The sequence below is a fragment of the Hemicordylus capensis genome, chromosome 4, assembly GCF_027244095.1.
Source record: "Hemicordylus capensis ecotype Gifberg chromosome 4, rHemCap1.1.pri, whole genome shotgun sequence".
Classification (NCBI taxonomy): Eukaryota; Metazoa; Chordata; class Lepidosauria; order Squamata; family Cordylidae; genus Hemicordylus; species Hemicordylus capensis.
This window is the reverse complement of record NC_069660.1, coordinates 225049098-225062346: the sequence shown is the minus strand read 5'-3', so window position 1 is coordinate 225062346 and position 13249 is coordinate 225049098. Positions and strand designations below refer to the sequence as shown.

Below are 13249 nucleotides of genomic sequence, written 5' to 3'. Positions count from 1 at the left end.
AACCATTCAATGTTAAGGATGCATTGCCTCCAAACTTGGTTTCTATAGATGTTCAGACCAAACTTGGACAGTCAGAATATGTGGCTCACTCTTCCTCCACTGGTGATTTGGTCCCTACAGTGGTTGACCAAAGTGCTCACACTATCGGGAGATGTCCCATTCAGACTTTCAGCTCCATCGATAACAGTTATAACAGATGCCTCACTAAAGGGCTGGGGAGCCCACTGTGTGCGGTATCCCACACAAGAAAAATGGACCCCACAGCAGAGCTCTCTTTACCATAAACTTCCTAGAATTGCTAGCAGTACTACATGCACTAAAATCCTTTCTAAAGGACTAAAAAATCAAACAGTACAGATACTCCTGGGCAATACAACAGCAATTGTGTATCTTGATCATCAAGGAAGGATAGTCTCACTATCCCTCTGCAATCTAGCACTTCAGTTATGGGATTGGAGCATACACCATGGTGTACCTCCAACAGCTCTAAACATCAATGGAGTGGACAACACTTTAGGAGAGACTCTCAGCAGCTACCTAAACTTCTCCAAGCAGCACAAATGGGCGATGAACCAGGAGATTATCCACAACCTCTTCAAAAAGTGTGGAACCCCCCTGATCAATTTATGCACGACGCAAAACAACAAGAAATGCAAACGTTACTGTTCCAGAGCAGGTCTGGGGAAAGACTTGTTGGAGAATGCCTTCCAAATGCCATGGAGGCAAAACCTCTTCCCTCCTTTCCCCCATTATCCAAAATAATGAGCAAGATACATTAGGAGGACACAGTGTGCATTCTACTCACTGCATGGTGGCCCAGACAGCCATGGTTTCTAATCCTGCTTCATCTATCACAAGGACAGTGCTTCCAACTCCCACAACCTCAACATCTGTTCTCCAAAGAGACGGGTCACGTCTTCCACCACAACATCCAAGTGCTGAACCTGATAGCCTGGAGGCTCAACTTTTAGATCATAAACAAAAGGAGGGAATTGATAAGACATAAATATAAATATAAATGAGAAAGATTAATACACTATGCAGCAACTAAGGGATTTGATCCCTACAAACAAACCTAAACCTATTCTTAACAAACCTAAAAAGCCTAGGCCTGTCAAATGCTTCCATAAAAGTCCATGTGGCTGCTTTCTCAGCAAGACATTCTGGGTGGGATGCATGTTCTGTGTTCACCCATCCCAGCTCAAATAGGTTCTTGAGTGGGATCAATAACTTATTTGCCCCAGTCAGAGAGCCTATTGAACCCTGGAGCCTCTCGTTAGTCCTTTCTATGCTAATGGAGCCTCCATTTGAACCTCTGCTCTCCACTTCACTTAAGTTACTCTCTCTAAAGACTATTCTTGGTTGCCATAACATCGGCAAGGAGAGTCAGCGAGCTAACAGCCCTTAGGGTAGACTCCCCTTACACAATATTATTTCCAGACAATATTGTTTTAAGGACAGATACAGCCTTTACATCCAAGATTGTCTCAGACTGCCACATAATTCAAGACATAGTTTTATCTTCTATCTCCATGAATCCATTTGCTCCTCTGGAGATGTCAATGCACTCCTTGGATGTCAGGAGGTCCATGCTATATTATATGGAAAGGACACAAAGAGTTTCAGGAAATCCAGTAGACTATTTGTTTCCTTTTAAAGGAAAGAAAAAGGAGCAACCTATCTCCAGACAAAGACTGTCATACTGGCTTGTGGAACTAATTTTCATATGTTACAATAAACAAGGTGTGGCCCATATGTCAGCCATAAGTATGATGGACATTTGCAAAACAGCAACTTGGTCTTCGGACCTCCCTATTATGAGATATTATGCTGTGGACATGCACTCAGTGGTGGAGGCCAATTTTGATCAGGCAATTCTAAAGAAGGTGCTGTAGCTGCATCCTATACCCACCACCATTCAGGTGAATTCGTTAATCACCCTTTTTGTGAGGGAACACGGGTCACCTTAAAAGATAAAAAGGTTGCTTACCTGCAACGGGTGATGTTTTGGTGATCCATGTTCACTCACAAAACCTGCCCTGCCTTCCCCGCTGCTAGGATGCCTCCACAGAATTAATGACTTACTTGACTTCACCCATCAACACTCATCAATCCATATCAGCTGTCGATCAGAAACTGAGTAACAGGCGCTCTAACCACCAAAGATACCAGAATGCCTCGCGTGTGGTGGATGGAGCACCTTCAGTTGCTGAAAGATTCTTCCGCGGGAGTTACTGTGCAGAACCCTTTTTATGAGTCAATGTGTATTACCAAAATATCACCTGCTACAGGTAAGCAGTGTGTGTGTGTTTAACTTCATCGCATATTTCCGGAGCGTAATTCACATGATCAAGATTTCTGTGTTGTTCAGAACTACCCATGACAAATTCAAGGCATCTTCCAGCTCAACATGAATAAAATCAGAAGTCATTAAGAAAAACCACTTACCGCTGTGTGTAACAGAATTTTCAGTCCTCCACGTTCTCCACCAAGGCCTTTTGAGAAGTAATCTTACAATTATTTTAAGAGTCAGAGGTCCTGAGCTGTTGAACTTAGGAAGAAATTTGCATTTGGAAATAGAGAGGTCTCAGTGTGGGATAAAACAAAATTTGCAGTTTCAGAGTTGCTACATAACACTTACTCCTCTCCTCCTCCCTCGTGCATATTCTCTTGACTAGTTTATAACAAATATAATATTTATGAATAACTGGCAATGGTGTTTGTTGATAACAATAGCTGGCCTTGGAAAACCATAATATACTTGGCTGACATCTAGCCAACCAAGGATACAGCTGAGAAGCGTGTGTGAAACAAGAGTGATTTTCGCTGATCATGTCTGACCTCAGAAGTGCCCTGTGTCTTCCAAAAATATGTCTTTGAGGGCTGCAAAACCCTCAGATTCTTATTTTTGGATACACAGATGACTGCAGAGGGAAAGGTTTGTTTTGAGGTTTTTTGCCAAAATCACCCATGCACAAATGGAAGCACACTTGGTCTGGATATCTGCCAGGCATACCTTGGCATATCTAACTCCATCTATGGTTTGTTGTTTTAATTGAACTTTATGTGTTTCTTTCTGATATCTGTTTAACTTAGTGAAAGTAATTTTTATGGTTTGATAGGTTCATAACGTGATGTTTTGATAGTATTACAAGTATTTTTTGTGTGTGTTTTGCTATTTTAAAAGAACCCTTATATTCAAAGAAACAAAAATATTCAGTAGATCATAGATTCTATTTCCCATTTAGGGCAAGATCTTATTCAGCACAATTCCTCTGGTGGTAGTGAACTAAATGGAAACTTAAGACTGGCAGCACCAACTATTAGTAATCAATCAGCAGGTGCTACATTAACAATAAGTAATGATCAGCTCCTGTCTCAGAGCCCAGCACTCAACAGTACTTCAGGTATGCATTCTATAATTTTAATCAAGTATATTTTTATATTATATTTTTATCAATTTTAAATGACTAGTTTAAAAACTAGTCTAAGCCAGTATTTTTAGTACTTTTTTCTCCTTTTTATTAATTTCCCCATTTAAAAATTGCATTAGAGTGTTACACAAAAATATGTTGTTTCAAGTGCTTGATATAAATGTTTTTATCCCAGCCTGTCATTAACAAACCACATTTGTGTTGATTAATATGTGTACATAGCACTTGTTGTGGAAGATTGACAATCATGTATTTATAAGAAATATGTTATTTTCCAATTGTAATAAACCCCCTTGTATTGTACGCAGCACTAACTTGTAAAAGAAAATGGAGCGAAACCATTGTTTCCATTTGTTATATACCCTACCAAACTTAGACTTGTTTCTGTTCTCCCTTTCTTTGCTCCTGTGTTGCCTAGACAAGCAGAGCTACTGCTAGTTAGTACAAATTCTATAGCTTGTGTTGACAGAAAGCCAGAAACAGTTTTCTTGCTGACAGACTTTTCTTGCTGCTTACACACAGAGGCCTGCTCAACTTAGGCCCTCCAGCTCTTTTTGGACTACAACTCCCATAATCCCAGCCATATTAGCCAGTAGCCAGGGATATTGGGAGTTGTAGGCCAACATCTGCAAGAGGGTTGAAGTTGAGCAGTAGTTTTATTCTAAAGTGCACGGTACCTTGACATGGGGAGGCAAGCAGATCACTGACTGGAATTAATGTCCTGTCATTCAGAGTTGATTTAAGTCCATTGATTGTAGTAGAGAGCAGGAGCATGTTTGAGGAGTAAAGAAAGAACGAAGTGTCTCGGTGAAGCAGTTGTTACTTTTAAAAATGCACTCCCCCTTCCTAAAATGTATATCTCCGTGTATTATATGCATCATGGACTGAGGCTGTTATTAAAGGAAGGAAAGTGCATTATAATTGAAAAATTACTGTATGCTTGTATACATAGCAACAAACGTTTTTGATCTTAAACTTCCGTTCATTAAATAGTGGAGGGACTCTCTCTTAATCTGGAATTATTTCTGTTAAAACTGGAATTGTGTGCACATTTAATCTAGTAAGACACCTTATTAGATGTCTAGGTACATCTAGACTTTTACAATGTTGTACTTTTTACAGAGCTAAATGCATCAAGTGGAAACCTTCCTTCAACACCACCCCTGTCTCAACCACCTCAGAATTTAGTAATGTCATCTCCTGGAGTAGGGGGAGATGGTAGTGTCACCCTGACTTTGGCTGATACTCAGAGTATGTTATCTGCCGGTCTTGATGCAGTGACACTTAACATCACATCGCAGGTTGGTGTTATTTACTGGAAAATTGTTCTGTTCTGTTCCTAATGTTTGTTAACTACCGTTGTAAACTAGGAGAAAGTAAGCCTGAAGACAGCTTTAGATAGCTATTAACTACTGCAAAAGATTTCCTAAGACTTTCTTAATATCTCCAAAGTCATATTATTTTTAAGATGTGCTACAAAATTCTTAAATTGAACCTCTTTGACTTTTGTCCTCAGATGACTTGCCTGTTACTTTCCCATTGACTTTGTGGTGCATCTGCTGCTGCCAGCATTTGAGAATCAATTTGTCAACTGCTATTATTTTTGAGAAATTCTCATTTATTTATTTTTTTGAGACAGTACACACTCAGAGGGAATGGGAGATTTGCTTGAGGGATGCCAGCAGTCCCTTGCAGTCCCTCGAAGAACGCCTGCTTCATTAGTCAGGATGTCAGCCATTTACCCTCTGAAATCATGAGACATTCACAATTATGTTAAGGTTTATAGCCTTACTGATTATGACAGTTTTTATTTTCCTCTAGATGAAATTGCCAAATTAATTTTCTCTTGGCAGGGGCAGCAATTTCCTGCTTTACTCACAGATTCGGCTCTCACTGGACAAAGCAATTCAAGTTCACAAGTTATACTAGTGAGTCATACACCACATTCAACATCTGCAAACCATGACGAACTAGCATATCAGGTAAATGGTTTTTTATAAATTTGCCTTGCATATAGACACAAAGCATGTTCACATTGTGTTCTATCATTAGGAAAAACCTTTTCACATTTTCTTATCCTAATTAATTTAATCTAATTAATAGTTGAGAAATAACAGTTGAGACTCAATATTTAGCTGAACTCTACTTTTTCAAGAAGAATTTGTGAAGCATCGTATTCAGAATTATTTTGGACTTTCCATTTCTCCATAGCTGTTGCTGACCAGATTGGTATGCATTTTTGTAATCTCTTTTCAAAGCCATCTAAGTCTCAGCTTAAACATCATGCTGAGCTAGCCAGGATTTACCTGTGTGATGCTGTTTCCCCCAAAATTGCCTTTAAATTGGTTTGCCTTGCCTATGTGAGCACTGCTAGCATGCCAGAGATCCATAACCTAGACACAAGTTGTGCTGGCCTGCTAACATCACACACGCATGCATGTGCGCATGCACACACACTCACACTGTTTAAGGCCCTGGTTTAAATGAAGTATCGGATGTGTACAGTACTACATGAGTAAGATCTGGAAGAGATCCGTTGTCATCAAGGGAATGGGTTACTGCTCCTGCGCAGAGACCCATGGATGGATTAACTAGCTCCTCTCTGGCTCCCCTCCCTGCTGTGCACAAGCTCCGTGCCTTGCTTTTCTTGGCTCCTCAGTTTTAGAAAAGAAAGTGTTACTTTGGACAGATTTTCTAGTGCTAACTCGGACTGTGACCTCAACTATTCTTCATCTTTCCTTGGACTTCATTCTTAGATATTTGAACTTTCGATACTTTGACTTCAGACTGTAGATTGACTATTCTTGGGACTTTGATTCGGACTTGAAGACTCCCTTCCATGGCTTTGCCATCGGGAAAAGTCATAGCTGAGAAAGAAAATGACATTTAAGCGTTGCTCTCAGTGTCAGGCGAAACCTCCCTCAACTGATGAACATGAACTCTGTTTACTCTTTTTGGGAGAGCAACAAGTCCCTGCTTCTTGTAGGATTTGCAGATCCTTTTCAAAGCAGATGCTGAAGAATCGCTCTTAGCGCCTCAGAGCCACTCTCTACAGAGATGTCCTGCCAACGCCGAGGCTGGAATCAACAGCGATCTTTTTCTGTGTCTGCCCCGGGGTCTGTGTGCATAGTCTCAAAACCTGTCTCAAAGCCAATCTCGAGAAGATTGTCTTCAAGAAGCCCAAGTCTTATGACCACAGGCATGAAAAGCACAAGCGACATTGTGTGGCCTCCGATAGCGACTTCCCGCCTCCAAAAAAAGCATAAGTCGAAGTCGGCTCATTCTTCGAGGTCGAGGATGCCCTCGCCATCGACAGTCCAATATCAACCACCGGTGCCGTCGTCAAGCCTGTCGAAGCCACCCTCTGATACAGGGGCTGGTCTTTTTGTGCCTCTTTCAACGCTGTTGTGTTCAGTGCTTCTGACCACCCCATCAGTCTCAACAACTACTGCCATCTCGGCATCGATGTTGACGCCAGTTTTCCCAATTCCAACTACTTCAGTCTTCCCCTCGACTTCGATGTCGACAGTCGGTATCGATGCTGGCATCTTGCACCATGCTAATCTGTCTTCTCTGACGGCTGCTGTTGTTCTGCAGCAGCATAAACCGCTGTCTCTCTTGCCTGCGAGGACACCCTTGAAATCACCTCTTAGGCTCTTTGATACTGCAGACGATGCCTTGTTAGATGAGGGTACTGACAAGTCCCTGTTGAGTGCTTTGGACTCCGCCACGACTACATCTTCGGGTTCTATGTTCCAGGGATTCCTCACTCCTGGTTCGGATACCGAGGCTGATGTCAATGACGATGTACCCATTCCGAAGGCACCTTCGATGTCTCCACTTTGGATTGGAGCCAGGTCTTCCACCTATACAGTGCCAACGATTGTTCCACCTGCCACTGCTTTGCCCTTGAAACCAACGCCTTCCTTTGTGTTGCCTCCTTTGGTACCTCCAAAGGACCCCATTCATGCCTGTGGGTTTAGGCACAATATTTCCCCATCCGCACAGTTGGATTGGGCAGAATTCCAATTATGGAAAACTCAGCGGATGCTGCAAGGCATGTTACCTCATCAGCCTATGCTTCCTGCACCACAGTGTGTGCCGCCTGTCCAGCCTCTGACAATGCTGCCTCCTAAACCACCTGTACCACCTGTGCTCATGAGCCAGTGTGTTCAGATGACACCAATGCCACCCACGTTACCAATGAAGCCCCCTCCTCAGCTGCCAGTTCTGGACCTGCCTGCACCTGCCCATCCACAGGCTCCACCTGCCCAGTTGAGCCCTTGGAGTCTTCTGAGGGAGATTCCTACGATTCCTCTGAATCTTCTGACATGGACAGCGACGGTGACACACCAAGACATCCTTCTGATCCCCCTTTGGATGGGCCTCCAAGGCTTTCCACGTCTCCCAATGAAGAATTGAAACCATGGACTAAGATGATACAACAAATGGTGGAGATGCTTGAACCTGAAATCAAACATCCTGCTGTTGACCTACAGGACCCTGTCTATAAAATGTTGGCAACCGTGCAATCCACACAGCCGATTGCATTGCCTATGTTGCCTGTTATAGTCAAGGTGGCTAAAATTTCCTGGGACGTCTTGCAAACATCAGCCCCTACGTCGAAGCGTTTAGAGACACTTTATCATGTATTTCAGGACTCGAGGAATCATGTCTTCCTATACCTCAACAATTGGCTCTTAGTGCACAGAAACAAATGCAAATTGGAATCCATATCCAGTTCACTTTTCATCTCCTGCATGACTTGGGGATCCAAGTCAACTGGGCTAAGTCCAGACTTCAGCCAGTTCAGACTATATACTAGGGATGTGCTCGAACCAGTTCAGAGGCCATTGTAGAGGCCTCCGAACTGGTTTGAATGTGGCGCAGTTCGAAGGTTCGGTGGCGGTGGGGGGGTTGGTTCTTTCAGGGTGTGGGGGGTGCACTTATCCCTCCCACCGCTTCCTCCCCGCCGGTGCTCATTTTAAAAATAAAAATAAAATTCTTGGGGCAGCGGAGTACCTCCCTGCTGCCCCTGCCCCCATTTTCAGCTGGAAGTACCATGTGTGTGTGCACATGTTGCATTGTGCAGTTACTGATGGACAAAATTCGATTGTGCAGTTACTGATGGACAATTCTATGGCAATAGCCTATGTGAACCGCCAAGGAGGCACAGTGTCCCAGTCTGTCTGCTTCCTAAGTTCCCAGCTATGGACTTGGTGCATCTCCAGAAACATCTTCGTGACAGCTCTTCACATCAAGGGGCTGCAAAACATCTTGGACAACGATCTCAGCAGGACCTTTGATGGACAGCAACATCACGAATGGGAATTGAAACAATCCTGCCTGGACCGTCTTATACAGAACAGGAGACTTCCCCACATAGGCGTCTTTGCTTCGGCAATGAACAAGAAATTTCCACAATAGCGGGCGTTGGACATGCCTCCCTAGGGGATGCTTTTCAACATCACGGGGAGGGGGGACCTACTTTACCTGTTTTCCCCTCTACCCTTACTCAACAGGGTAGTTGGCAAGCTGATACGCGACAACGTTCAAGCCATCTTAATAGCACCTTGGTGGCTGCACCAAACTTGGTTTGTGTCGTTACTCAGACTGACAAACGGCAACTTCTCTCACCTATCTCTGGAACCGGACTTGCTGTTGATAGACGCGGGGGAAATTTTGCACCTGTCTCTATGAACCTTGCGGCTCATGGCCTGGAAGGTTGGCTATTGAAGAATATCCTTCTCAACTCTAGAAGAGCTTACACTTGAAAGAGTTATGCAAGTAAGTGGAAGTGTTTCAAGGTGTATGCAAAGGACCATGGCTTTCGGCCACTGAAAGCTTCTACTGAGATCCTCCTGTATCTCACTAGCCCGAAGGATGCTGGCTTAGCTAATGTGTCCCTTCAGGTCCACCTTGCAGCTATTTCTTCTAAGCATGCCGGCTGGCAAGACCACTCTGTGTTCTCGCACCCGATGTGCAAGAGGTTTTTGAGGGGTGTTAATAATCTTTATTCCCTTCTCCATCCGTGCTCCTACGGAACAATTGAGTCTCTCCCTGGTTCTAGCCTCCCTAATGGAAGCTCCCTTTGAGCTTCTTCATGAAGCCAGTCTACGTTACCTAACGCTTAAAACTGCCTTTTTGATAGTGATTACTACCGCCAGGCGTGTGAGCGAACTGACTGCTTTGCGCGCAGATGCACCATATACACAATTCTATCCTAACAGGGTTGTGATGCATACCGACCCGACTTTCCTGCCTAAAATGGTTACAGACTTCCACTTGAATCAGAATATCGTTCTCCCCTCCTTCTTTCAAAATCCTGAGTCTCGCTTGGACAAGGCCTTAGATTCCCTTGATGTACAACGTTGTCTCTTCTACTACCTGAAACGTACAGCGAATATTAGGTGGACGAAGATGCTCTTTGTCTTGTTTAAAGGCAAGAATAAAGGTCTTTCCGTCTACAGACAGAGGCTTTCCCATTGGTTGATGGAGCTTATTTTTCTAACATACAAGTTACAGAATCAATAACCTCCAAGACTCATCAAAGCACACTCCATGAGAGCGTATGCTGCTTCCGCTGCACGTTTATCTGGCCTCTGCTTTAAAGACATCTGTGCTGCGGCTACCTGGTCGTCGCACCTGCCTTTCATCAAACATTATACTGTTGACTTGCGTTTGGCTGTGGAAGCCAACTTTGGGAGAGAAGTACTCAAACGGGTTCTCCAATAGTGGGTGAAATGGCTGCACCCTCCACCGGGGGGTGGGGGAAGCTAGCTAATCAACCATTTCTCATGATGACAATGGATCACTTCCAGATAGACAGTTTGCTTACCTGTAACTTATTATCTGGAGATGATCCGTTGTCAGTCATGAGACCCACCCGTACCTCCCCGCTGCAGCATTTTCAACACAAGACTGACTTACCTGCTCAGTCAATGAATCCCATGCTGTGCGGGTAAACTATAATCAGACAGGTCTCCAAGAAACTGAGATGAAATGGAGCCCGGCTGCCGAGAAAAGCAAGTGCACAGCAGGGAGGGGCTCCAGAGAGGAGCTAGTTAATCCATCCGTGAGATCCTTGTGCAGGCACAGTAACCCATTTCTCATGACTAACAATGGATCAGCTCCAGAGCATAAGTTACAGGTAAGCAACCTGTCTTTCTTCTTGTTTGCCAGGATTGTGTTTAAATTGAGCCTGTGTTCTTGCAACAGCTGGCAGTAATTAATTCTATAATTTAACTATGCATGATGTGAAATAGTACCTTCCTGAATGTATTAACAACCAGTGTCCTTGAATTCATATATTATGCAAGAGGAAACAAATATCTCTAGTCCTTAAATGCCATTCATAATTTTTTATTTATTATTTCTTTAACACACTTCTATACCGCCCAAAACTCACATCCCTGGGCAGTTCACAACAAAAAACTTAAAACAGTAGTTAAAACAAAATAAGTGACATAGTAAAAGTTAAAACATTACAACAATCTAAATTTTTAAAACATTTTAAAATGATGATAAAACTGTCAAAACAATATTTAATTAAAAGCTTTGGTGAATAGGTGCTTCTTTAAAGACTTTTTAAAAATTGTCAGAGATGGGGAGGCTCTTATTTCAGCATGGAGCACGTTCCAAAGCTCTAGGGCAGCAGTGGAGAAGGCCCGTCCCTGAGTAGCCACCAAACAAGCTGGTGGCAACTGCAGACGGACCTCTCCTGATTATCTCAATGGGCGGTGGGGTTCATAACGAAGATGTTCTCTTAAATACCCAGGGCCCAAGCTGTTTAGGGCTTCATAGTTTATAAACAGCACCTTGTATTTTGCTCAGAAACTTATCGACAGCCAGTGTAGGTCTTTCAGTACAGGAGTAATATGGTCTCTCCAAGATGACCCAGAGACCAACCTGGCTGCCGCATTCTGAACCAGCTGTAGTTTCTGGACTACACACAAGGGCAGCCCCACATAGAGCGTGTTACAGTAATCCAGTCTAGAGGTTACCACCATATGTACACTGTCCTGTGGTTGTTTATCTCAAGAAATGGACGCAGCTGGTGTATCAGCCGAAGCTGATAGAACACACCTTTGGCCACTGCCTCAACCTGGGAGACCAGGAAGAGGCTCAGATCCAGAAGCAGCCCTAGATTGCGTAAATGTTCCTTCTTGGGAAGTGTGACCCCATCCAGAACAGGCGGATCAAACTCATCTCCCGAGTTTTGACCCCTCACAATGAGTAACTCCTTCTTATCTGGATTCAGTCTGTTTGTTATCCCACATCCAGCCCATTGCCTCCTCCAGTCAGGTATTTAGGGAGGTTATGCTCCCTCCCAATTATGTTGACATGGAGAAGTAGATTTGGGTGTCATCAGCATACTGATAGCACCCTGCATCAGATCTCCTCCCAGCGGTTTCATGAAGATGCTAAACAACATCTGAAACAATGAGGAGCCCTGAGGGACACCATACATAAGTTCAGATTTTGAAGAACAACAGTCTCAAAGAGACACCATCTGGAACCTACCCGAGAGGTAGGAGCAGAACCCCTGCAAAGCAGGGCCTCCCACTCCCAACCCCTTCAGATGCTCCAGAAGAATACTATGGTCAATAGTATCGAAAACTGACGAGAGGTCCAAAAGGACCAACAGAGTCATACTTGCTCAGTCAATTCCCAATTGAAGATCATCCATCAGGCCGACCAAGGCAGTCTCCACCCCATAGCCCACTCGAAAGCCAGTTTGAAATGGGTCTAGATAATCAGTTTCCTCCAAGATTGTCTGGAGGAAATTTCAAAGATTTATATCATTATCTCTGCACTCTTTTTCTAAACTAAAAAGCCTCACTTCTAGATCACTTGCATTTGAGTCATCAGTTAAGAAGGCTGATTTTAAGGGCATTCTGGCTGAGTTTACTTTTTAATTTGTCAGTTAAAAGCTCTGTTGAGCATAATTTGAGCCAGCATGGGGTAGTGGTTAGAGTGCTGGACTAGGACCGAGGAGACCCGAGTTCAAATCCCCATTCAGCCATGATACTAGCTGGGTGACTCTGGGCCAGTCACCTCTCTCTCAGCCCAACCTACTTCACAGGGTTGTAAAAGAGAAACTTAAGTATGTGGTACACCGCTCTGGGCTCCTTAGAGGAAGAGCAGGATATAAATCTAATAATAATAATAATAATAATAATTTTCCAGATATACTGCCTGCAACAGTGATTCACATGTGGATTTCTCTCCAATGTCCTCTGCAGTGAAGACTTATACAGATACTTCATTTAGCTTCCCAGCAATTTTCTTCCCTTCCTTCACAATCTATTTTGTACCTTTTGGCACATCTATCTAGCATATATGTTGCCTTTATAACTGGTTTCCTGATTCTAGTAGAGATAAATAATTTTTGTATATTATTATTATTTTCATTATAATTCCACATAAACAAAATATTAGTTTTGCTTATCAGTCTCTGCAGCTTCTTCCCTTTATTATAAATAGCTGTTTTTAAACAGCAACTACAGGTGGACCTCACCATCCATAAGGGCCCCATTCCTTCAGATTACCGCAGGTAACAAAACCGTGAATAGGGAGGCATTGAGTCTATGGGATTGTTGGATTAGGTTCTTAGACTAACCTGCCCCCTCTGCCCAAAAAAGTGAAAACAGGCCAAATAAAGTGCTCTACCATGCTCCACATCTCTCTTGGCATCTAGCAATGCCCCCGAAACGTCCCAAATGGTTCCAAAAAGTCACAGATTTTATTCCATTTTAAAAAAAAAGTTTTTGACTAAATGAGCCACAAAATGGTTCCTGCAAACAAAATGGCAG

General features: G+C 43.3%; 1 protein-coding gene across 16 annotated transcripts in view; it reads left to right on the top strand.

The window, feature by feature from the left end:
• The window catches only part of ZNF236 (zinc finger protein 236), a 121620-nt gene that overhangs the window by 90764 nt on the left and 17607 nt on the right, over positions 1 to 13249 (top strand). For all 16 annotated transcript variants that reach the window (XR_008306411.1, XM_053247167.1, XM_053247162.1 and 13 more), the window contains 3 exons: positions 3249 to 3407; positions 4557 to 4735; positions 5288 to 5416. Coding sequence is in view for 15 of the 16 variants with exons in the window: in XM_053247167.1 (XP_053103142.1) it covers positions 3249 to 3407; positions 4557 to 4735; positions 5288 to 5416 (467 nt within the window). In the remaining variant the exon portion in view is untranslated. The remainder of the gene's footprint in view (positions 1 to 3248; positions 3408 to 4556; positions 4736 to 5287; positions 5417 to 13249) is intronic.